We start from the raw sequence: 21,928 nt of genomic DNA, 5'->3' as shown, positions 1-21,928 counted from the left end.
GCTCCGCGGATGCTAAGCGAGTGAGTAGCGCTTGTTCCTGTTTGATAACCAGCTTTGGCACGGGCACAGCAACTTCGGGGACACCGGCTATGACGGGACCACCTCTACGTGCAGGGAGTCCGTCGTGGAAGCAGACACCGTCTTGGAAATTGAAGCGTTCGCCTTTGAGATGGAATCGACCAGCCCTGTAAGTAGGGACGCAGCATTAATCGTTCTGTTTTGTTCCAGGAATTGGTTCAGGAAGCTGAATAAGTTGGGCGTCGTGGAACTGTGTAATCAATGAATTCAGGAAAATGAGACTTTGCATGTTGACTTGATTACCCATAGACTGTTTCGCCTCGATGGTGTCAAAACCTTTTCCCTTGTTCACATCTAGGACCACCCCGACACTGACATTTGCAGACCTAACTTCAAGTTGACAAGGTCGATGAATAGCTGACAGTCAGAGCAAGGCTCGCGACTGATTAGGATTCTTGCCTGCTTAAGCATAACAAGGGGTGGGCTCGAAGCGAGTTGTCGGAGCGGACCTTCGCTTTTATGCCGAAGGTCAAATTTCTCGAGTGCTTCCCTCAACACCTCCAGTGCGCTCCCCGATCCTCGATCCTCGATCCTCGATCCTCGATCCTCGATCCTCGTAAGTTAGGGCCATCTCGGACCCAGCATCGCTGGGTGCGCTGACTTCATCTTTCAAAAACACGTGCTGACTGATAAAATAGGCCATAAGCTTCTTCTCAGCATGGCAAGCATAGTATTTTCCCCTCGTGCCCTGGTCTTTTGGGTGAGACATGAGCGGATGGCCGACGATCTTTTCGATTCTCATGACTTCAGACGCCCAGCTGCGGCCCGATCCAAAGGTGACTTTTGGTGCGTGAGACCAGCCACTCATCGCCGATACCGAGGGATATGGGTGCCCTCGTTCAAGCCGTGCAATCGTCTTCCATTCGTTTGGAACCTGGTATTCGGCAACAGGCGCAGAAAGTCAAATAACGGTCTCTTTTTGGTGGAAGACGTGATAATCATAATTGCTCCTCGGAACAGAGATTGCATCTTCGGTGGCATTGCTGAGCAGGTGGACAATCATTCTCCGTGCTTGGTTGGCGACGTATGTAATTTCTTTGTACATTTGAACTCCTCTCCCCGAGCGACGATACCGTTCACCTTCATTTCGAGTGGATGGCTCAGCCAATTGCATCGCAGTGAAGCCCTCGCCGTCTTCCCAGTTTTTGTCGGCCCCAAAATCAAGAAGGGGTTTCACATTCTCATACCGTCCCCACAATGCAGCCTCCATCAATGGACTTCTTCCGTCTTTCGTCTGGGAGTTGGGATTTGCCCCTCGCTGAAGCAGCAGTTTAACAATGTCCGGAAACTGCTCAGCAGCCGCCAAATACAAGGCCGACTTCCCGGATTCGTCAACTCCATGGTGCTTCCGCAGAAGTATCGAGGTATTCTTGTACAGTTTTCTCATTACCGGTCGCCATGCGGCTCGCAATGTGGTCGATTCTTTTTCTGATGAGTGGTTTATGATTGACTCCAGCTGGCAATGGACCAAGTATTCTAGGCTCAACAGCGTCACTCCATTTCGACAAACCGTTGGTGCCTGCGTCATTCTCCAGGTCTTCGGTTGTCTGCTCGGCCGCCTCTAGTCTTGAGACGGATGGATCCGCACCAATGGCAACATATCTCTTATTGATCTTGTCAATCTCATATGCGGTCCAACCGCCTTTTTCCGAGACCGGGTATTCAAACTCATAAGAATGAAAACCGAGTAGAGGAGCGCATTCGCAATGTGCCACGCGGGTGTTTGTGTCGTAGCTTCCGCCAAACCCATACGTGTGGATTTTGAGGGCATATGGGACACTTTATCTTGACTATGCGTCAGTCCCAACATTGGACTTTCGCACGAAGAATGGAATGCTCCATAGTTGCTGATGCATCTCACATGCGACTGCAGGAGTCGAGACAATAAAATTTGAGTGACGGACAGCAGGCGATGGCTCATGCCCACCGTAGTGGTTTGCTCAACAGTCCTGCCTCGCAAGGCTGAGGCGCTCGCGAGGCTGACCGAGTTAGTCGTGTCTTGGCATAAATCTTGGCGCCCACGAAAAATGCGCCCGCTCCTGCGTCTTGATTCGGGCGTCAATTTTCGAGCTCGACCTTCTCAAACGTCTCTGCCTCAACTACAAGCAAATCTCCCGTACAGTTCTGCGCCCTTAGGCCACGGCTTCTCGATTACTGATTTCTTTGCAGATCGTCTTGTCTGACACCCCGCCAAAATGACGAAGGGAACGAGTTCATTCGGAAAGAGTGAGGAATCATCTACAATCTCCTCCCAGAATTGCGAAACAATTTGAGAAGAACGGTTTTCTGACGGAAGATTATGAATAGGACACAACAAGACACATACTCTGTGCCGGAGGTATGTTGCTTCCGGTTTTTCTCGGTCTTGTTTTCGCGATTGGGAACACTCCAAGGGAATACCGAGTTGGACTCATGGGCTGACTTGATTTGGTTGATACAGATGCGGTCGTCGAAGCATGCATATCCAGAAACACACCTGCGCGAACTGCGGAGTACGTCGAAAAGCCTTGAAATCTCTTGTCATCCCGGTTACCCTCTCCCTACCCACGCGTCCCGCGGCCACTCGACTTTGGATCATACGATTGCCGATGACTTTGGGAATTGGGTGACTGACTGTTCGCTGTAGTATCCTGCTGCTAAGACCCGCAAATACGAATGGAGCGAGAAGGCCAAGAGACGCAAGACCACGGGCACTGGCAGAATGAGGCATTTGAAGTTGGTTGCTCGGTAAGGACTCCTACTGTTCCTCCGTGTGTCTGAGACTTGGTAGAAGGAGATGGACTATGGATCAAAGGCGAAAAGCGCGCCAATGGAGGACTGGAAAAAAAAATGGGTCAAAGCTTTCAAAGCGTTGATGAGCCGGGATGGAATGATTGTAAGAGAGATTGAGCACTGGGGCTGACGAAGTTTTGTGATTACAGGAAAGCCAGCAACACCTTCCGGACTGGTGCACCCAAGGGTGCTCGTGGGCCTGCAAAGGCATGATTGGAGTGATGGGATCACGTGTGGAAGGGCAATCATGATTTCGCGTTGAAATGCATTGACACGTGGCTTGCCAGTGAGGAAAGCTCAATGCGACAAGCATTAGGAGTGCATGGCTGTGTGTGTCTCGACAATGGCGAGGCAAAGGCGATTCTTGAACAGAGAGTGTCAGCTGCAGAGGGTATGAACGACGCTATTCTCCTGGCCATATTCATGGGGCGCAATCAGATGCGGAGGCATTGCGTGGTTCAGATAAAAGACAAAAACAGAAAGGGCAACATTTTCTTGCTTTTCAAGCATGCCTGAGGACGATTTCGAAAAGTCCCCCAAGAATTGAGAAAATTTACCACCGAAACTCTCCTTTGATTCCCCCCCAAAGTCTAGCTATTCTTTCTGCCCTTTTAAGCCATTCGCAATACAGACTTGTAAAGAGTTCCGCACGACCCACACGACTATGCGACATATTTCACCCTCATGCTCGTCGCTCAAAATAATCACTTCAACACGCCGGACGGCCTGTGCCGTATTGTTCATTAGAGGGAGAGAAAAGAGAGACTGAGAAAAGATAAGAAAAGGGTAGAGGGGGAGAGAGAAAAAAAGTATTCAGAGTTATATCTCTTTTCCCCAGATATATAAAAATGCCTCCGGCAATCCCCCCTCCGCTGGCAAAATACATCCACTCCTCCCTCTCCTCTCCGTGCCCGCACAGCCAAACCCTCATCACCTCCGTCCTCAGCACGCCTTCGCCCTGGCTGGTCCTCCGGTTCATCTACGCAGCACTGTACGGCGTCGAGGACGGCGCCGGGGGGGATGGCAGAGATGCGGGCAGCAGACGCGAGAAGATGACAACGATGACGCCGCCGCCGGCGGTTGTCTTTGCGAGTTTCCTTCGTCCTTTGGCTCTGTGGGTTGAGATGGGGAAGAAGATGGTAGGTTTTGTTTTCGCTGTTTTGATTTGATTTGATTTGATTTGATTTTTTTTTTTTTTTTTTTTTTTTTTTTTGGAGTTTCCCTTCCTGCCTCTCAGAGGCTCGAGCATGCTCTGAAATCTTGTAGCTTTTTCTGCTATTGAAAATTTCACTTGTCGCCTCGTCGTTCTGCATGAGTCTCGGATGTAGAGCGATCAATCTCGGTGGGCGGGCGCGAAACCTCAACACTGACTTCTCAGCAGGGTCTGGATATCCCTTCTTTGCTACGGAGCAGGAAAATCATCTATGTTGATGGGCTCACTTACAGCTCACCGCCTCCTGTATCGGTGCTAGGAGGAGGCGGCGGCGGCGGCGGCGGAGGAGGAGGAAAAGGAGACCCGGCTCTCCCAACGACGAGGCTCAAGTCACTGGCTTTGAATGATGTACAGGACGTTTTGAACTCAGCATTGAAGAACGTCTCTACAACCACGTCTACCTCAGCGTCGATATCGAGTCCACCATCAGGCACCGCAACGCCACGAATGCCCACGGTACGGACCTCCTCCGCTCAAAGCCCCGGAGCTGCAAAGCCTTTCATTCTTCTTGACGGCATCGACTTTCTCGTCGCCTGCCAGCCTTTCCTCTCAACGATATCTGTACAAGCATTTCTGTCCTCCCTCCGAATTCAATCTGACGCTCTGGTGCTTGCCTGCAATGCCGACACTCCGTTGCTACACATTGCGACGTCTGCCAGTGAAGAAGGGACGCTGTTGGAACGTAACCATGCACATCTGGTGACTGCCATGGCTCATCAGAGCCGATGGGTTTTGCAACTCAGAGGATTGGACACGGGCAGTGCGAAGGATGTGTCTGGCGTGATAAGGGCGAGCAAGGGTGGTGGTTACGAAGGCAGCGAAGATGAGTTTAACGAGTCGAGCTACTTGAGGGCTGGAAATGTTGATGAACTGGATGATGCCGAGTGGCTCTATCAACTCAAAGGAGACGGGTCTGCTAGGGTTTGGGGTCGTGGTGAATGAATCCTTGTAGCCTGGTCGTGTCTGCTCTATCCAGTGTTTCTCGAAACTGACACACCTACTGCTGTCACACAGTTTTTCATTGCACAACATCTTCCTGATAACTCTGAAGATCCAGGAACCCCCAAGCATACTCTGGTGTGTTTGCCATGTGAACCCTACATCCTGGCCGCAAATTTTGTGAACAAGGAGCACCACGAGCGCAATTTGATTCAAATAGCCGGAAGCAATTCCGCTCTCGGTCTCAACAGGCTTTGAATGTGCGGATGATGCCATCTTCGCTGACCATTCCTCAATACATTTCTCGGCCGACAGAAAGACTCTGTTTTGGGAATTATGTGTCTTATATCGACAGGAGCTCCCCGGTCTGCCTCATAGTAGACAGTGATTGGTAGCTCTTGATCCTGCTTGGTAGAGCCTGGTGATTGATCACTTACCTCCTTTCGCAAAGAATGTCGGATCCGTTCTGGTACACTTATCCCTCTCCATTGGAAGGGTATCAAGACCTCCCGCCACTCCCAGATGAGTTAAATGAGGATGGAAAGTCTTTCAAGAACCCTCAAACGGGCATCTTAAGCGAGAGCTACCAGAAATTCACCTCTGGCGTGACAAATGGCCAGCGGGGTGGGTTTGACGTCCACATCTACTACCATCTCAACAGCGACGAGCAGAAGGAGTTTGCCCGGGCACTATGGGAGAGGATTCGAAGGGAGTTTCCGGAGCTGAGGTGAGTCGTTCTGGCTCTCTGGCTGTGCTCTCTATGTCCCCTATGCTCATTTAAACACTTTAGGATCTATCGATTCTGGGATCATCCGGTTGGACCACATACAATGGCCATGTTTGAAGTTAATCTCTTCACACCTGCGCAATTTGGGGCTTTCATTCCATGGCTGATCATCAATCGAGGGCCCTTGTCTGCTCTTGTCCATCCCAATCATGAAGATGGCGATGCGTTGAGGGACCACAGTCAAAGAGCCACCTGGCTGGGAGAGCGTGTGCCACTTGATTTGGGCATGCTGAGGAAGTTTATGAACCAAAGGACAAGTGAGCGAGTAAATGGGAAGACAGAATAGGAGCGATGTGTATGGCTGTGGCTGTGGATTGTGAGAGAGTCTTTGTGTTTCATTGTCTCAATACGCTCGCCTTCTGACATGCGTTTTCCTCTGGGAGCGTTCGATACTCAACCGCCCTGAAATTCACCTTCCTGTTTGTTTGTACCACGTTCTCCATTGTCGCCGCCCACTGCCTCGTTCAAGGTGCAGTGTCCGCGTACTTGATGTTCCGCGTGAAGGCAGTGCCACTGGTGCCCGGCTCGGTGACAATTCCCAACGAGTTCTCCAAGCGAGAAGATCTTCTTCCTGCAACAATCATCGAATCACTTAATCCCGGCAGCTGTCCCAGCCCTCCAACCTCTGGGCTAGCTGATCTCATTGAAGACCCTGATATCATGTATTCTCGCGAGGCGCAATCTTTTGCCAGGGCGGGATCGTTGGAAGCGGAAGTCACTGGGCATGATTTGGGTCGATACTTCCCGCGGCGACAGCAAGAAGTAGAGATCTTCGAATCTGAGTATGAGTTTGAAGGTGACGAAGAATATGAGGACGGGACTGAAAAGCGAAGACCTTCAAAAAATGATGTGAAACCGCCTGCGAGGCACTCAGCCCAACCTCGAGACGCGGCAACTTCTACGCGTTCCACTCCTCGATCCGTCTGTGGAAGTCCTAAAAGACAGCACTCACAGCAAGCGACTCCTGCTGGAGCAAGATCTCCGACCTCTACACCCCGCCGCTCAGTCAGATCTCGATTCCAGGGTAGCGGTCGGAGTCTTCAGTCTCGAGCACCACCGACAGCCGAGTTCTCTCTTCCTGAGGACATCGCCGCCGCGGAAAGGAATGACCTTGATGAGGAGAACAATGCAGAGGATACCGAAGGACCAACCTCTGTCGAACGAAATCTTCGAAAGAGAACTCTTCAACAGACAAACCCTTACAAATTCGACAAGCACCGGCATAACCTATCCTGGAAGACTGGCCACGAGGCCAACCCCAAAAAGGTGGAAAAGGCAATCCAAGATGAGATCGGAGTGACGGAACAAAAACAAGCGAAGAAGAAACCGCGAGGATCGAGGAGTAACTCGACCAAAAGCAAAGCCAGAACTTCAACGCCTAGGAAGCAGACTGCGGACAAACGCCGTCTGTCCAACTCAGCCTGTTTAGTCCCTCCTTCACCAGAGACTGATAGCGAGCATGTCTTCGACCCGGCGAGGACCACGCTGCGCGTGTGTTTGGACGGCTTTCATGGTGGCGCAGCGATCCCAATTCCTCTCAGCAAATGCGACAGCAATGACAAGCTGGTCGATTCCATTCTCAAGTTCTGGGGGTGGAAGTTCACGGGGACCGGCTTCCCTTACGCAATCGTGTCGTTTCCGTGGTTGACGGAGCAATCCAATATTCTACTTCGCCCAGGATTGGCCGAGAGCTTCCAAGGCATGATGGCCGAGATTGAAAACGCTCCTATCTGGGCCGAAGGGCGAAATGAGAGATGCGATGTTCAAGTGACGGTTTACCAGCAGTAATGGGGGTTTGGCAACAGACACGATTTCTATGAGAGATTCGAAGGCTGTGATGGTGGAGCCGGTTGACAAGATGCGAACCACGAAATCAGGGACGTCAGCACAAGGGCGAGAGAGCACTAGGACTATTATTCTTCAGGAGGGAGAAGAGGATCTGGCCAAGGGGCAAAATGTTAACAAACTCTGCGCGTCTACTGGTAGTTAGTGGACTAGTGTGACAGAAAACATGAAACGAGCAAAGCTCTGAGCCTTATCCACGCCTGCTGTTGGCCCGCGGCCAATGCCGCAGCGTGGCTTGGTGTTCCTAGGTTCTCTATAACCAGTCGGCTGTCGAGCTGCACAGGGACCACTTAGTGAGAAGCCCCTGAATATTCCCCGATGAAAAACGGCCTGATCCTGATCCTGATCCTGATCCTGATCGGGTAGCGAGGGTCACCAGAGATGAGGACGAAGCGAAAGAAAGAACTCTTGATCTTCTCCTCGTCTATCTCTGACACCTATTTTTTCCCGCTGAAGGTTTCCTCGAACCTGTCGTCCTCCTCCCTGCCACGACGTTGCGCTGCGGATTGACATTGACGCATGCGGCACCATTTGATTTCTGAGCGACCCGCCGTCAAGTGCGTCAAGTGTGCCTCTTGTGCGCCTCTAACGCAGGTTCAAGTGGTTCTGCTGCAGTAGTCGACCTCGCTGCTCTGGAGTTCGGCGCCCTGCAAATTACCAATTACCCCATATTCTGGTCGAGAGCAGCACCAGGACCAGGACCGGGACCAGGACCAGGACCAGGACGAGCTTCAACGGACGGCGGTCGCCTGTATCCCATTTCTACGCATCCAAAACCCTCCTCTGGCCTCTCGCTGTCGCCAACTCCGATAAACCCATCATTCGGTCACTTTCCACTCACTTGGCTCCGTCCTCCACCACATTGTTGATCTTCACTTTACGCTCTCGTGCAACCTCTTTCCTCAAAGTGTCCTTTTCGATTTGCTTCTGCGCTGGTCGCCTCCTCCCCCTGGTTGGTTGTGCCGAATCGAATCAAGTCCTCCCTACGCCCTGCGTCTCAGTCGTATCCTCCACGAATGATCAATCAGCCGTCGAACACCACGCAGCAAGCACCTTCCGCCAACTACAACTACTCAAACCACCAGTCCCGTTCTCCTCACGTCAGCACCCGCGCCTGCCACCACGCGCGTTCAATTCGCAGTTACTCCGAATTGGCTGCTCAGCAACAACCCCTCTCCGATACCTGATCTGAGACCTCCGACGCCATGACTTCTCCTACTCCTCTCGCTCGCAATGAGTCTCAAGCCTCCAGCCGTCGAAGCACTAGTCTCGGCTCTCGCTTGTTTCGATCAAAGAGCGGCGAAGCTTTGGGTGAACGCAAGACCTCGGCAAGTCGTCTGAAAAAGAAGCACCAAGAGATGGACGAAGCGGTCAAGGTCACACAATCACCTCCTCGCCTGCCAAACTACAATCCGCATCCGTTGGGCATCCAATCCTTTGGTGGTGAGAACTACAATCCTCAGGCCGCCTCCAGAGTGCATGCAAATGGCGCGAAAAACACCCCTCCCGTACCCCCTCTGCCCGGCAACATTGAAAAGGAGGCTGTTGATCCATATGCGAGGACTGAGAGCATGACCCACCGTAAGTTGAGCTGCATTGACGTGATAGCAGGACAAGGCTGACTCATTCCCGACAGGTGGCCGATATTCCTATGCGAACTCGACTGTGTCTACCATCAACTCACCTCGGAGAGTTCGACGTCGCAAGGATCCCACCCCCTATAACGTTCTCATCATCGGCGCCCGAAATGTCGGCAAGACCTCTTTTCTTAATTTCCTCAAGAGCTCCCTTGCTTTGCCAGCAAAGAAACAACCGACTCGAGCTCCAGATGACGACACACCTCCCTCGTCTGCGAAAGCAAACCCTAACTTCGTCCACCACTACCAGGAGATCGAGGTCGACGGTGAGCGAATTGGGTTGACCCTTTGGGATTCTCAAGGATTGGACAAGGGCGTTGTTGACCTTCAACTGAGAGATATGAGCAACTTCGTGGAAAGCAAATTTGACGACACATTTCTTGAAGAGATGAAGGTTGTTCGTGCCCCAGGCGTCAGAGATACGCACATTCACTGTGTCTTCTTCGTTCTCGACCCGGCCCGGCTGGACGCCAACATCAACGCTGCTCAAGGTGTCAGCAACGGGGTTGAAGCCACGCGGGTCGGCAAGCCGTCTCGGCTTGTCGGCGCCCTCGACGAGGACTTTGACATTCAAGTCATAAGGACTTTGGCCAGCAAAACCACTGTCATACCCGTCATCAGCAAGGCAGATACCATCACGACTGCGCACATGGCGTTTCTGAAACAAAAGGTCAGTCGAAGTCTAAAAAAGGCCGGCCTTGATCCACTGGAAGCGTTGAGTTTTGATGCCGAGGACGAGGATGACGAACGTCTGGATGAGCGCGATGAAGATGAAAACAGCAGTGCTGCAGATTCAGAAGACCAGACTTCAACCCGGAGTGACGGCTCTGATGCGGATCGAGACCCTTCGACTGTCAAGCGGCCAGGCAACCACAAGCGCCAAGTTTCCGCCGAGGACGCCGTTCCTGACGGTGGCTATGTTCCATGGTCCATCCTCAGCCCGGACAAATACTCCCTTGAAGCAAAGGACGGTCCGGTCGGTCGACATTTCCCGTGGGGATTTGCCGACCCGTACAATCCGGATCATTGTGACTTTGTCAAGTTGAAGGACGCTGTATTTGGAGAATGGCGATCCGAGTTGCGAGAAGCCAGTCGGGAAGTGGTAAGTCTCACGTATCTCTCGGGAGCGTAAACTCCTTACTAACAGTGCTTAGTTCTACGAACGCTGGAGGACGAACCGTCTCAATCGCCGAACACTCCCGGCCAATGCGACAAATGGCCTACCGTCAGGACCTCGACAAAGCACTGGCGGGATCCCGATTCCCCTCCAACCTCGGGTGCGATAAGTGAAAGGTATTCTGTACAACAAATGTACAAAAAATGTGGAAATTACCGGCCAACATCGATCGAATTGAAGACGATAACTGGAGGACAGTGTTCGTCTGCATGCTATTGAAACATATTCAAAAGTGAAAGGGCGAAGAAACTCGACCGAAGAAATTCGAGTAAATGGGAAGGGAAGCGGAATGGGGAGGGGGTTCTTGTCCAGGGGCAGGGAATGATGTGCGTGGGTGGCCCATTTGTTGATCTTTCGTCCATCCCTTGCATTACAGTGCCTTGGTTTTTGAACGACCTGACACGAGTCATGACACAACACAGCCTTTTCTCTTCTTGGAGGACATGACCCCGATTCTTGTGAGTGCAAAATGCAGGCAAAGTTGGGCATGTACACACACGTTTCCTTTTGTTGACTTTTCAGGAGGTGCTGGCAACAAGACGGCGAGCGAGCGAGTGAGCGTTGAGCATCGTGCACGTCGGCACTAAGCTGAGCTTGGTGTTGCAGAATGATGGAAGCCTTGAGTTTGGTGCAGGAGCTGAAATTGTAGCGAGCAGAGTTATCTCACAATACCCCTTTTTCCTTTTTCAACAATCACAACCTCATCCACTGTCGACCATAGAAAGTTTGGCCACGTCCTCTACGGGTCTTTTACCTCATCACACCGTCACTGTTGTGCAAATAAACAAGTCGTCTTATATACTGGGACGAAGCTCTGTAAAGCCGTAGGAAACAGGCAATGCGATCAAAAAGGATACGTATAAGAACAAAAAACAAAAACAATCAACAGCCAGGATTCCCAAGTGGTCACCCGCCTTGGTACTAACCGGCCGGCCTATAGCTTAAGTATGACTGAGCGGACGGGAAGCCCTGTTTTCTATACCCTGTGGTCGATTGCGGAAGAAATTTGGCGATGTGGAAGATATATATCCTGCGGCCCCGTACCCCGTACAGTAACTTTATATGCGGCGCGGTTCATCCCAGGCCGGGCAAGGCTGGGGTAGGTAGGTCAGGCAAGCGCAGGTCAGGCATGACAGCTTAGCAATAGCCTGCCCATCTCCGACCCAGACCAGCCCATCCCACCCTATCCCACTCCATCCTATCCTATCCTTCCCTATCCTATCCTATTCCATCTGTTTAATATGTACCACCTGCACATACATACCCCGGCCAACACCCACCCCTCAGTAGAACCACCTGTACTCTTGCGCAGCGGGCCCGTCGCGCAGCAGCTCCGAGGGGACGTCCCTGGCGCGGAGCTTCTTGCCGCCGTCCCTCACGGCCCGGAGGTTGCGTCGCTTGTTGTCGACGACCATCCAGGCTCCGAGGAGGAGTGTCAATGCGCAGCCCACGGCGCCGAACGTCGCTGTCGTCACGAGCGCGGGGAGGTACTTGGGGCGGTCTTTGTTCTGGAAGATATTCGAACTGTACCAGGTCAAAGAACAAAGGGAGTGAGAAATGTTAGTTATGATGTACCTCTGTATTTGACTTTTGTTGGGGGTTTGCTGGGGGCATCAACATCACATACCTAACCACACCCATCAAGTTCGCCACGGGCACGCCCACGCTCGTCAACATGACTCGCTTATTCTCGTCGGCGATGTTGTTGTTGTACCAGACGTCCAGGATCACGCTCGGCGCGCTCGTGCCCCAGGTCATCATGAAACACGCAAAGTACGCCGTGTTTATTTGGGTTTCCAGGTCCACGGCCGCGAAGATGATGAAGCCGATGCACGTGAACGCGAACCCCAGCGCGACGAAGGGGAATCGCAGGCGCGTAAGGTCCGATGCAAACGCCAGGACCAAGAGCATCACCGCCCCCGTAATGTTTGGCGCGACGGTGTACAGGTTTGTTTTCACCGTCGAGTAGCCGAGCTGGTTGACGATGACGGGGAGGAAAAGCGAGACGGACTGCAGAGGCACACCGAGACAGATCTCGATCGCCAAAATCACCCAGCTAGTTGGGTGTTTGAAGATGGCCAGCGCAGAGCGCAGGTTGAATTTCTCGTTCACCACCGATGAAGAGTCAACCTGGATCCTGTAAAAGGCCAGCTGTTTCTCCTCCTCGGTCAGAAACGTGGCGGACTGCGCGTTGTAAGGTAGGACCCAGAATGCGAAGAGCGAGAAGAGTATGCTGCATCCGCCTTCGATGACGAAGAGGTATCGCCAGTTCGCGAGCGAGGTCGAGTGGATCTGGAACACGCCGAAGGACAGTAGGCCGCCGAAGGCGGAGGCAATGTTGGAGGCGGCGTAGAAGATCGCGAGGCGCCGGGCGAGTTCGCCACGGCGGTAGAACACTGCGAGTGAGTGCTTGTGAGCGGACAATTGAATACTGGGGAGAAGGGGGACATAAGAGCTGGCGCGATTCTTACAGGTCTGGTAAAAGATGATGCTGGGGAAAAACCCTCCTTCGGCCTGTTACCATGATGCCACATATATATATATATCAGAATACAGTCTTTATCGAGAGGGAAGCAGTTTTTGGAAAAGGGGAGGGAATATACCATGCCCAAGAACCATCGACAAGCAAGCAGGCCTCCGAAATTCTTCACGGCGACGACCATAAGTGTGCTGAATCCGAAACACAGCATCATCAGCGGGAGGGTGCGACTTGGCCCGAATCTTTTGCTGGCCATGCCGACAATGGGTCCCGAAAGCACATAGGGGACGAAGAAGATGGACAGGATCAGGTTGTAATCATCCCCCTTCATGCTGAGCGTTTTTTCAAGCCCAGCAGTCTTTGCGTTGCCCAGGTTCGATTTGTCCTAGGATCGCCCATGATCAGGATTCGGAAACAATTCTTCTTTGGTACACTTTTTCTCGGAGAGGAGCGAATGTGTATGTCGCTTGTACCAAAAACTCACCAGTGCATTGAAGAGATACATAATGGCCAGCGTAGGCAGGATGCGCAAGTCAAACTTCCACACCAACCGTCTCTCCGCATCAGGGTCAATTGCCGCACTCGCGGAGACGGTTTGACCTTCTCCAACTGAAGTAACCGGGACAACGCCATCGTCCGTGATAGATACTCTCTTATCGTCTTTGAGAGTGAGCATGGCCCCTCCGCTGCTGGGTTGCGTGTCCATGCTGGCTCCGACAACCTACCCACAGGAAGACTGTATATAAAAATCGACGAGTCTGATCGGGGACAACGGCACCGAATCACCGCCTCCAAATATGTTTTTTCTCACCTCAAATAGCTGACTCCCAGGGGAGATGTTGAGAGAAAACCAGATTCGCAGCTCGCTCCGTCCACGGAAAAGAGTCACGAGCGACATCATACATATAAGCCAGTGAATCTGGTGGCGTTGCACCGGCTAATGGAAAATCTGCCAGTGGCCTTCCTCTTCTGAGGCTAGAGATAAGGGTGCTATCGAAAGAGCAGCCCATCATGTCAAGAGGAAGAGAAGATCTCACGGAGGGGAGGGCACTTACTGGAAAGAGCAGCAAAAGTGCAATCGCAATCCGGCGAGGAGACGGACCACTCCAAGGAACTAGGGTCACGTCTACCTAGGTCCCCTTGATCCTTTCATGCATGTTTTGCAGATCATATTGCGTCTGGCGTGGCACCGAGAGTTGCGTCAAACAGAAGGTGGCCAAGTTGGAGAGCCAAAGAAATCGAGGTGAGATAAGAATGCGACAGGGTCAGTTGCTGAAAGAGGACAAGGGGGTTGTTATCGCTGCGGTGGCCCTGGTAGAGATGTCCAGGGATACCACCTGCTCGCATTGTGGACTTCTCCGTTTCCCAAGCATTACCATTGGCAGTGAAAGACAACAAGAGGAAGATTGACGACCGCCATGATGGTCGGTAGATCTGGGGTTGCGGAGATCGACTAACTAATGAATGGCAAGTAACTTGACTGTTGTGCCGACAGCTCAAGGTCAAGTCCTCCAATAGCTCGAGCTCGAAGGCAACCTTCCTGGCTCTCCTGTATAACAATATATAGTCAAGTTCTCAGTGCTGAGAATGATTTTGGTCAAAATACTTCGCCATCCATAGTTCCATATATTTCTGGAGCATTCGTAGCCCAAATGCCTTGACGTAGCTGGATGTAAGCGTCTTCTCCAAGGAGATCTTTCGCCCTCCCTTTCAAAAAGAATGTGGACCCCTTTCCAGTGACAAGACGGATTCCGACGCCTCGCAGCGCCTGGCGACTGGTGACAAAACTGTCGATGAGACCCCTATCTCCTTGAAACACGTCCTCCAGAGGCAGTAGAGTCTGGTATGTAGTGTCGAGATCTAGGAATCAGTTTGAGAAAATAATTCCATCAACCAGCTTGGCAAAGGCCAATATCAGCCTCTCCAATTCTCTCGACCACATAACCGACCCTCGTATTCCCTTGCTTGACTGAAAAGTGATCTGGGTCTCCCAAAATGTCAGGCGTCGCAGCATATTCATCGGCCTAACGATGTAAAGCTACTGTCAATCGAATCTCTCCATCCTTCTCGACCAAAATCCCAGCACTAATCTGGTTGCCAGAGTTTGTCGATAGGATAGTTCCTGGGTAGAAACATCCCTAAGTCTGAAGGTAATCGGAATCGTCTTCTTGAAGACCAGACAAATATATTGCATCAGGCTTTTTGGGGCGTCCAAACTCTGTATTGGTGAGTGGCTCGTTTGAATACTTCATGCAACCGAGGAGTTTTTGGCAGCCGTGTGGCAACTCAACTATCTTGTTCTTCCGCGACTCAAGGTCCATCTCAGGGAACTCCACGACAAGAGTGTTGCAGATGAGGGAAACCGCTATTGCTCCGTTGAAGTAGCGGGTCACAATGTCGAATAAGGTCTCGGCTTTAGGCATTCCACAGGGCATTAAATCTGCTGCAAGCCTATCATCTAACTTGATCTCACATTCTAAATCATCATTGGTCGATATGTTTCCTGCCAGGAGGCATGGCACCGGTTCGTCAAACCTGATCCATACGGCGATACAGGCCGCAACGGAGAAAGACCGCTTGTCTGGCGGGGGAGGCGTACCATTACATCGAAGTATGAGGAGTGGTAGGGTGATGACGAGCTCAACCACGTTGAAGTTCTCAGAAAGGTAGTGGGTAAGAGCGGCGCGATGCTCGGTCTAGAGATGCTGATCGTGAAGCCCATGATCCCGTAAACTGAACTCTTCAAAGTTAAGCGACGCGGTTGCGGATCCAGAATCTGGCTAAAATACTGTGCTGAGGGCATTTTTGGGTGATTCGGAGTGCGCTCATGAAGGGTAGGTGAGAGGGATGGAAGGGTAGCATGGAAGAGGATAGAGAGAGGTTGAGGTGTCTGCCATTGTCCATTTTATACGAGGTTCTCGAAAGGAAAGAAAGCCTGTATATTTACTGATTGCGGCGCGGCCGCGAACCAAGACTCGGTGCAGCAGCAAAGCTTGATTCGGCGGATCAATGTAGATAGCTCGAGAACCTTAACTATCTAGTTAGGTCGGTAGGAGGATCGCAAGAGAGGGGGTAGGTCGGGGGTGGCAGGGGTATGCGAGAGCTGTCAAACCTGTCGGCCCACTTGAACACAGATTAGATCAACAGGATCCTGGGATGTCTCCGCAACCTGTGTGAATAGCGCAGAGCGTGAGCGTCAACGAGGTCGCCACCGCAGAGTGAGATGGTGGAGAGATGAGAAGGATGGATGGTTGTTGAGAAGGAACTTCAGAGATGGCAGGAATAGACATGCACGTTTGAACAGCTCTGGCTGATCTGAGAACTCTGAGAAAGGGGCACGTACACAGATGTGAAGATCATGTTGCAGCGTAGATTCGATATCCTCGTATCCTGCCTCGTTGATGTCAGCCAGTACGACCCTCCACTGCTCCTTGATGTTGCCATTACCTGCGTTGGCCAGGAGGTGATGCCCAAGAGCTAGCCCCATCCTGGAGCTTGCGCCAGTGACAACGGCGGTCTTTATGACCATGGGCTTGTCAACCATTTTGGCGATTGTTGCAGGTTGTCGCTGTCACCCGCTGTAGTCTGCCGGGGAGTCCTTCCTGATATATCTTACCAGTCTCGCGGACAATCTTTCTCCTCGAATGACAAGTCATGAAACCCAAGCTCATATAACTCTTCTCCGTCCCTATTGATCCCATTATCTTTCTTCCAAATTAAGGCTAAGCACAATTAAACCAAATTGGTATGATATAACATGCAACACGCAATATGTGCTCGTTCGCCGAACTCGAGACGCACGCTAGCGCCGACGACCACCAAAATCTTCTTCAAGAGGGGACGCTGTTAGCAAGAGGTTCCGACATATATAACAAAATAATGGGGACACTCATTTTAGAACGTCCTTTGATGGCAAGAGAAGATGTCGTTGAACGCAAGGCCAGGATATTTGGCGGCTCCTTCAATCGGAAGGCCGAACCCAAGCCACGAAGACAGCTATCCAATTGGAATAGATATCAGTACTCTAATGTGACTAATGGGAAATGAGGAAACCCTGATATATAAGACTTTTTTGGTAAATCACGTGACTTTTGCCCCTCGTCTGACGCAGCCTTGTGTCGAGTTCACGAGGGGAGTCGACTGCTATTAGTATAGTCCTATTCGGAGCCCCAAAAAAAGAGTTCATGCTGCATAAAGAGACACGTGAAACCAATGAAGAGGTATCGAGCCTCCGGGAAAATCCGACAGTTGTCCTGTGAAGTTGTTCGATGGGAGTGAATCATACATCACCATATCACCATATCACTGTAGGCCCAAATCCCCCTTGATTATCCCAGGCAGCAGCGCTTTGACATGCGTAGCCGTGGTCTCGGGGTTTCTCTCGATCTGCATGCCCTGCGGCACGGTTTAGCAGCGAAGACCCGGCGCTCTGGGCGGCCGTCCACGTCCAGGCGCAGAACTGTGATGTGGAGCGATCTGTCAGTAAGATTACTTTATTAGTGAGGTAGGTGGGTAATTTACGTGGATTTGGTTTTCTTTTTCCCCTTTTGGGTTCATCTTCCTCCTTCGGTTCTCTTCCTCCGCCGTTTGGTTGCAGCATCGACACCGAATCCATGGGGCTGGGCTGGGATTTTTTGCAGGTAAATATGGGAAACCTACCAGGATATCAGGCCGGTAAAGCAATACAAGGAGCTCCACTTCGTCAATCCCTGAAGCAGTTCGTTAGTTAGCTATGTGTCTGCGCACCTAGATCCATTCATTGTCCGTCAGCTCCCCTGGCGCGGAAGCAGGGGGAAAATTGCGATATTTGAATGGTTCCCCCCAGAGGCGGATTTCACGGGGCGGACGTTGATAACGAAAACCAACAGTTTTTCCGAGTATCTTGCTGGGGAAGAATGAGGTTGGAAATGGGACAGCTATGGACTCTGTGTGGAAAATGTAGACATAGACGGTATGAATGATGCTCTGCAGGTGGTGCTTTTGGCTGATGACTGAGAGACAACGAGTACACTCCCCAGTACTGTACCTAGACATGGAGTGAAGGGCGTCAGCACAACAGCCAAGCGCGGCTTGGATGTCTGACCGCGATTGCGATGGTAAATGGCTCCTACATAGATAGACACATGCCAAAATCCCCTGTTTCACCAGCATGGAAGTCTGCAAGAGAGGGGCTCAAGGGACCCTGGAGGCAGCCCCAATTCCGCATGTTCCTCCATCGGATTAGGCGGATAGTCTCCTCGAAGAAGTCCTTGTCATATAATTCCTTCCCTCCGGTTGCGATTCTCCTCTCTAGGTGGTTGATGATCCCCAAAAATGCCGCCGTCGAGAGAAAATACCTGCAGCCGACTCACCGACTGGACCCCGATGGTACAGAGGGGCTTGGCTTGCTGATGAGTGGTTGATTCTGAAGGATATGGAATGTGGCTGGCATAGCTCATAGATGTGCTATCATATGCCGACATCTCGATGAAACCCCCGGCATGGTAAACTTAGAACAGCATAAATGCGAAGCCGTGGAGCTGTCATTGACCAATTAGTATTGCAAAAATCTATCTGAGGTACTGTAGAAGCTACGGCCACAGATATTCCCGACGGTCAATTGAGAGGAGTGGGGGCGCGCCGAAACCATATGCCCCATGCAATTTTCCAATTATCCCGCTCACAGCAAAAGCTCATCTTGAAGTTTCTCCTAGTCTCTAGGTACTTCGATTGGCTCGTTTTTCACACCGGTCGGACCTCCAGCATCTTGCGCAAGTGCAGCTCAAGTCATCAATACGGTGGCCGGAAGCCGCTTGACTTTCGTCGACGCGCGTCCCTGGAGCTTGGGGTAGCCCCGAACTGCTTGCCACATCTCCAGGACCAGTACTTCGACAGGGCGTAGTAGACATAGTTGTCGTCATTATTGAGGGTTTCTGGGTACGGTTGGGTGAGGCTCCCGTATATGTCTTTGATCTGCCTGGCTCTGTACGGGCCGTATCCGTGTTTCGGATTCGGACCCCGGTAGTCGTCGATGGTTCCCCCTCTAATGAAAATGTACCAGTTGGGGACGTAGACGAAGAACCAGGACCAGTGGATAAACTCGTGCAAGATGGTAGAGCCCGTGGTCTTCATCCAGTCGGAGTCGTAGTCCCCAAGGTTGTCGCAGGAATATCCAGGCAGAGGCCGACCTTGGTTGTCTCTCGCCCACGGGGTCTGTGGTGGATCTGCGATGTCCTCAATTGATGGCCAGCCAAAATATGGGTCGCAGAGGTAGATGTTGGCGTTTCCATGGCTATCGTCTTCAAACATAAAAGCATTAATCCTGCCAGTGCAACCTTGCCTATCAGGTGGCAACAGGCTGTCCGAGATTGAAAGTGTTGCCTGCCTGAATCTCGGATTCAGTTCTGTGTTGGGTGTGGTGAGGACCGACACCAGGGTTTGACCTGTAATGACTGCGTCCAAAGGTATGTTGGCAATGGTTCGAAAGATATTTTTCACAAAATCCGCATCCTCTGGCCGGAAATACCGCAAGAATACCTGTGATGTCGGTTAGGATCAAACGCTCTTTGTGATATAGCATACTTTCATGGTGTGCCGCAGCGCTGGAAGTGGGTAACCTGCCTCTTCGCATGGACTGAATGTCAAAGCCGCTATCCTTGCAATGTGAATGGCATCCTCCAGCCCCTCCCGGACCCTCGCGATTTGTGCCTCAGGCGTACCAACGGGATACTATATCGTAGGCACGTTTTGGCATTGTGTTGGGTTCAGACCGAAAAAGTGAAGGAGTAAGAGCAGTTGGAAGAAGAGATAAGTCCCCATGATGCAAGGATTGACGATGATTTTCGTACAGCCACTCCCCGGCGTCGATTTGTGAAGGAAAGCACGCACTCAGCCACTGGAGCTTCTCGGAGAAGTCTGAACGTACAGCAGCCACCACGGTAATCAGGAAGAGAGAAACGGAACAAAAGGGCGATGGCCATCCTAAATGCCTTTTCGTGTTAGACAAAGCCCACCCTGGAGAGTAGGTTTCCCGATCATGTTAACGGTCTCGCATATGTTTGCTTGGCACTGCAGAATTCTCTCTATCGGAATGGTCTTCTGCCGTGTGGTGAAGGGGTGATTCAGCTTCGCTGCTGTGTGTACACCGAATTAATCCGAAGCAGGGCCGATACTAGCTAAAGGGGCCAAGTTGATCTCATCCTCCCTTTCCAGCTCCACTTCTTCAGCCTTGCCTGCAGTGATGTGCTCCAGCTTCAGGCTACTTTCAACCTTATCATACTGATACTTTGAACATATAAGAAAGTGAGGAGACGATCAATGCCAAGAGAGCAGGAATGCTGAGCGCCCAGTGTTAGACAGACAGAGGACATCCGGACGGTGAATGTAGAAAGCCCAGGTGCATTCCAAGGCAAACTGGAGCCTTTTGTAGGGACATAGTGCTGTTCAGCCCAGAAACGCGTTCGTTGCGTCCAAAATAAACTGCACCGTCTCCTCGGGCCTACTAAGCATGGGCGAATGACTGCTGTTTATCTCTCTCAAGGTAATGTGTGCTCCTCCATCTCGCGCCATTTGCACAAACATTCTCTGCGCTTCCACCGGAAGGGCCTTGTCATCCTTGGTGGCAAGGTACCACACAGGCACGTCCATCCACCCTGCGTAAGTATGTTCACCACCTTCTGTCAATGTTTTCAGCGAGTGCTTGGTGAGCTTGCTGACCCATTCCTTGCCCTCCTCTTCAGCGAGGTCGTGGTAAAATAGTTCCCGGGGGTCGGCGACAATCACAGCGAAGCCGCTCTCCGGCTCGAGTCTCCAGGACGGCGGTGGTTGACCACCGAGGCCGTCAAGGAAAGATTTTGCGGGAACAACAAAGCCAGATGCCATTACGATGAGGCCAATGACATGGCCAGATGTCTTGTTCTGTGCCGGTGGTGAGGGTGAAAATGGAGTGTCATGTTTTCCTCTCGGCAATGCAAAGCCCCTGATCGCACTTTGTCCTGGAATGCCACCATAGGAGTGCACCACAACTACGACATCTCGTCCTTGAGTGGTTTCGGCGAGAACGACGCTTCTGACAGCCTCGATGTCATCTAGAAGAGTTGCCGTGGGGTCAGATTTGGTTGATGGTAGGGCCACAGGGATACATTTGAATTGGTGTTCGGTCTCGAGAATTGTCGAAACCTTTTTCCACGTGTCGGCACTGTGCCATGCTCCCGGCACAAAGACCAGAGTAGGCTTGGAAGACATAAAGACCACTCTTGTAGGTTAGCGTGTAATGCTTCAGAGGATGCACTGGCTCAAGGGATGGAAAGGAGAACAAAATCAAGGGAAGGAACAGAAATCCTTGGTCGTCTGAAGCCAGCAAGGGCTCTTTTAAGGTCATAGTAATACTCGTTTGATCCGCCGGCCGCGACAGCCCAGCATCTAATCCACGCAACTTGGTGTCTGGGACCTTTTCGGGATAGACGTACCTAAGGGAGAGGTATCCACCTTGTACCTTCCTAAAAGGTACTACGGAAAAACCAGGACGTACAAACTACCGCGGAATGAGACTTCCCGCGGCCCTTGTCTTGTACCCCATCTTCCTCCAGTTGGTTCCTGCATATAGACTGGGTGGAGCAAGAGAAGGGGACAAATGAGACAAGAGCTGAGGGGCGAACGAAGCTGTTCTAGGAAAGTACAGAATACGAGTTGGATCGATCCCCTACAGCCTTTTGATGGCCCTCAATGTCAATGTCCACAGTGCCATGTGGAGTGAAATTGATATCAATTCGTCAGATATGTATTCAATCGTCAATTTGCTCGTGTCCATTTGATCGTCTGTGCCGGCCCGTTACTTAAATACCTCAGACCTTAGTAGCAGCTCCAGTTCCATGCTAACTGTCAATCCTACCTAGTCAAATACGCCAATCGAAATAACAAAGTCACGGCCAGAATCCATTTATGTCATCGCCATTTCCTCCGCCAACGCCTGATCCCCCCGAAGCACCCGTTTGCTTGCCGCCATCCGCTCAATGATATCGTT

At 51.6% G+C, this 21,928-nt stretch overlaps 9 protein-coding genes across 9 annotated transcripts; 3 read left to right on the top strand and 6 right to left on the bottom strand.

Annotated features, from left to right (window-relative positions):
* Window positions 1-547: 547 nt before the first annotated feature.
* On the bottom strand, window positions 548-886 carry A1O5_06684 (uncharacterized protein; the record flags this gene model as incomplete). Its single annotated transcript, XM_007747275.1, has 1 exon — window positions 548-886. One exon carries the CDS (start codon window positions 884-886, stop codon window positions 548-550), a length of 339 nt encoding a protein of 112 aa, XP_007745465.1.
* A 93-nt stretch (window positions 887-979) lies between these two features.
* A1O5_06683 (uncharacterized protein) lies at window positions 980-1,465 on the bottom strand (the record flags this gene model as incomplete). Its single annotated transcript, XM_007747274.1, has 1 exon — window positions 980-1,465. One exon carries the CDS (start codon window positions 1,463-1,465, stop codon window positions 980-982), a length of 486 nt encoding a protein of 161 aa, XP_007745464.1.
* A 2,233-nt stretch (window positions 1,466-3,698) lies between these two features.
* On the top strand, window positions 3,699-5,005 carry A1O5_06682 (uncharacterized protein; the record flags this gene model as incomplete). Its single annotated transcript, XM_007747273.1, has 2 exons — window positions 3,699-3,989; window positions 4,232-5,005. The coding sequence occupies 2 exons, from the start codon at window positions 3,699-3,701 to the stop codon at window positions 5,003-5,005; spliced, it is 1,065 nt and encodes a 354-aa protein (XP_007745463.1).
* Window positions 5,006-5,454: 449 nt separating this feature from the next.
* On the top strand, window positions 5,455-7,577 carry A1O5_06681 (uncharacterized protein; the record flags this gene model as incomplete). Its single annotated transcript, XM_007747272.1, has 3 exons — window positions 5,455-5,729; window positions 5,793-6,046; window positions 6,259-7,577. 3 exons carry the CDS (start codon window positions 5,455-5,457, stop codon window positions 7,575-7,577), a joined length of 1,848 nt encoding a protein of 615 aa, XP_007745462.1.
* A 1,262-nt stretch (window positions 7,578-8,839) lies between these two features.
* Window positions 8,840-10,557, top strand: A1O5_06680 (uncharacterized protein; the record flags this gene model as incomplete). Its single annotated transcript, XM_007747271.1, has 3 exons — window positions 8,840-9,215; window positions 9,271-10,373; window positions 10,426-10,557. 3 exons carry the CDS (start codon window positions 8,840-8,842, stop codon window positions 10,555-10,557), a joined length of 1,611 nt encoding a protein of 536 aa, XP_007745461.1.
* A 1,174-nt stretch (window positions 10,558-11,731) lies between these two features.
* Window positions 11,732-13,633, bottom strand: A1O5_06678 (uncharacterized protein; the record flags this gene model as incomplete). The annotated part of the gene is made up of 5 exons (XM_007747270.1): window positions 11,732-11,972; window positions 12,076-12,844; window positions 12,920-12,962; window positions 13,052-13,312; window positions 13,412-13,633. The coding sequence occupies 5 exons, from the start codon at window positions 13,631-13,633 to the stop codon at window positions 11,732-11,734; spliced, it is 1,536 nt and encodes a 511-aa protein (XP_007745460.1).
* A 1,432-nt stretch (window positions 13,634-15,065) lies between these two features.
* Window positions 15,066-16,471, bottom strand: A1O5_06677 (uncharacterized protein; the record flags this gene model as incomplete). The annotated part of the gene is made up of 2 exons (XM_007747269.1): window positions 15,066-15,623; window positions 16,271-16,471. The coding sequence occupies 2 exons, from the start codon at window positions 16,469-16,471 to the stop codon at window positions 15,066-15,068; spliced, it is 759 nt and encodes a 252-aa protein (XP_007745459.1).
* A 2,225-nt stretch (window positions 16,472-18,696) lies between these two features.
* On the bottom strand, window positions 18,697-19,494 carry A1O5_06676 (uncharacterized protein; the record flags this gene model as incomplete). The annotated part of the gene is made up of 2 exons (XM_007747268.1): window positions 18,697-19,443; window positions 19,489-19,494. 2 exons carry the CDS (start codon window positions 19,492-19,494, stop codon window positions 18,697-18,699), a joined length of 753 nt encoding a protein of 250 aa, XP_007745458.1.
* An 855-nt stretch (window positions 19,495-20,349) lies between these two features.
* A1O5_06675 (uncharacterized protein) lies at window positions 20,350-21,150 on the bottom strand (the record flags this gene model as incomplete). The annotated part of the gene is made up of 1 exon (XM_007747267.1): window positions 20,350-21,150. The coding sequence occupies one exon, from the start codon at window positions 21,148-21,150 to the stop codon at window positions 20,350-20,352; it is 801 nt and encodes a 266-aa protein (XP_007745457.1).
* Window positions 21,151-21,928: the final 778 nt, after the last annotated feature.

Source organism: Cladophialophora psammophila (genome assembly GCF_000585535.1).
Source record: "Cladophialophora psammophila CBS 110553 chromosome Unknown aczJe-supercont1.9, whole genome shotgun sequence".
NCBI classification, from domain to species: domain Eukaryota; kingdom Fungi; phylum Ascomycota; class Eurotiomycetes; order Chaetothyriales; family Herpotrichiellaceae; genus Cladophialophora; species Cladophialophora psammophila.
Note: the sequence above shows the minus strand (reverse complement) of the source record. Positions and strands in the feature narration are given on the sequence as shown.